Source organism: Terrapene carolina, unplaced genomic scaffold (genome assembly GCF_002925995.2).
Source record: "Terrapene carolina triunguis isolate 2854851 unplaced genomic scaffold, T_m_triunguis-2.0 Scaffold119, whole genome shotgun sequence".
NCBI lineage: Eukaryota > Metazoa > Chordata > Testudines > Emydidae > Terrapene > Terrapene triunguis.
In genome coordinates this window covers 1,751,222-1,753,614 of record NW_020664470.1, presented here as the reverse complement: position 1 = coordinate 1,753,614, position 2,393 = coordinate 1,751,222, and the positions used below count along the sequence as shown (strand labels likewise).

The 2,393-nt window shown below is 43.2% G+C and overlaps 1 protein-coding gene across 1 annotated transcript; it reads right to left on the bottom strand.

Moving 5' to 3' along the window:
- Positions 1–72: 72 nt before the first annotated feature.
- Positions 73–1,020, bottom strand: LOC112123648 (olfactory receptor 4D2-like). The gene has a single exon (XM_024222240.2). It carries the CDS (start codon positions 1,018–1,020, stop codon positions 73–75), a length of 948 nt encoding a protein of 315 aa, XP_024078008.2.
- Between the last annotated feature and the right edge of the window lie 1,373 nt (positions 1,021–2,393).

The window sequence follows — 2,393 nt, the reverse complement described above, 5'->3', positions numbered from 1 at the left end:
GTGAATATGGTGAATACATCTGCCCCCTGCTATGTTCAGATCTGGTTTGTAATAGAAATTATCATTCAAAAATTATGCCTTTAATTTCCTCCGTGAGAACAGGATTCTGCTCATCAGTCTCCTGATGGCCTTTTTCATCTCTGCATTTCTCAGTGTGTAGATCATTGGGTTCAGCATTTGCGGAATGACAGTGAAAAAGACGGAGGCCACCTTGTCCAGGGTGAACTTCTTGAATGGTCGAGCATAGATGAAGATGCTGGGTATGAATAGTACACACACTACAATAATCTGGGTTCCACAGGTAGAGAGAGCCTTACGCTTTCCATCTGTAACGTGTGTCCTGATCTTGACTAAGATGATGGTGTATGAAATTAACAGACTGATAAATAGGATTATGAGCAGTACTCCACCACTGAAGACCATCTGCAGTTCGACTACATGGGTGTCAGCGCAGGCCAGTTTGATGACCTGTGGGACATCACAGTAGAAATTGTCCAGGATGTTTGGCCCACAGAACGGAAACTGGAGGAGCAGTCCCATCTGAACAGCAGAGTGAACCAATCCACCCACCCATGCCAGTACAACTAGCCCCACACACATGTCTTGGTTCATAATTATCAAGTATCTCAGTGGTTTATAGATGGCCACGTACCGATCGATGGCCATCCCCACAAGAAAAAATGCCATTGCACCCCCAATGAAGTGGAAGAAGAACATCTGGAGGATGCACTCATTGAAGGAGATGGTTTTACACTGAGAGAGGAGACCGGACAGCAAGTTGGGAGCATTAACCGATGAGTCGCTGACATCCATAAAAGCCAAGTTGGCCAGCAGGAAGTACATGGGTGTGTGGAGCCGGTGGTCGGTGATCACTGTGATGATGATAGTGAAGTTCCCCACCCAGGTGGTCATGTAAACTATGAAGAAGACTATAAAGAGAAAATACTTCAGCTGATGATTCTGAGTGAGGCCCAAGAAAATAAATTCAGTCACTGTGGTGGTGAGGTTCTGCTGATCCATTTCATTTCCTTAAAATATACCTGCAAATTTGAACTGACAGAATAAAAATTATGACATTTTTCTAGCCTACTTCCCCTTTAATATTTTGATATGAAATCTATTTTCAGTCCAAAATAGGAAACACACTTTGCTTGGAACTTTTCTTTTTTATCTCAATTAACAGTGATCCACTGTGTCCCACTTCAGGAAAACCCTGATTGAGCAAACCCGAGTCATCCCTCACATGTCCTGGAAGGGAAGTGGAGTAGTCTGCTCATGAAAAGAGCCCCCTGCTCACCACAGTGTCCTTTCACTCTCCTATAGCCCTGGTTCAGCAGACCCACCAAATTTTGGCATTCACTGTTCAGGTTTTGGATTTTCAGTCTCTCTCCTCCTTGTCTCTCACTTTTTTACTTTACCCCACTGTTTCCACTGTATAACTGTGGAAGTGAAATTTTAAAGTGAGAAAAAGTTTGAAAAAAAAAAACTTTCTCCCACAATTCATCATATGAACATAAAGAAACAAATCCAAATAAAATGAGAGACACAAGGTGAGTGAGGTAATACCTTTTATTGCACCAACATCAGTTAGTAAGAGACAAGCTTTCAAAGCTTATCTCTTTCACTAACAAAAGTTGGTCCAATAAAAGATATTACCTCACCTGCATTCTGATATCCTGGGATGAGCAGAGCTACAACAAGACAGACTAAAAGAAAAGGGAAAGTTTCATATTAATTTGACATTTTCTCCTAGAAAATCACAAATTTCGATCAAAGAAGCCATTTTCACATCAAATATTTCAATTAAAAATAACCCTTTTCTGATAGCAACATTTCTTGTAACAGAATAAAGTTTTGTTTCAAAATTGAAAAAAAAAATTCAGTTTGATTGAAATTTTCTGATGATTTTTTGTTAAACGGGTAAAAAAAAAACATATTTTCCCAAACCCAAATCTGTTGACATTTATTGGCAAAAACTGTGGGGTGATGGGATCCACTTCTGTCTTGCCTTGGACAATATCTGTGACCAAGGGTAACTCACACCCCCAGTCAGTCTAAAACAGTGGTAGGCAACCTGCGGCCCACAGTCTGTTAGGGTAACCTGCCGGGAGGCTGCCAGACCATTTGTTTACATTTACATGGCTGCCTGCAGCTCCCAGTGGCTGTGGTTCACCATTCCTGGCCAATGGGAGCTGCGGGAAGCGGTGGCCAGGCCCACGCTGCTTCCCGCAGCTCCCATTGGCAGGGAATGGCGAACCGCAGCCACTGGGAGCTGTGGGCGGCCCTGCAAATGTAAACAAATGGTCTGGCGGCCTGCCTGCAGGTTACTCTGATGGGGCGCGTGTAGTCTGCAGGCCTCAGGTTGCCCACCACTGGTCTAAAATGTTCAAGAG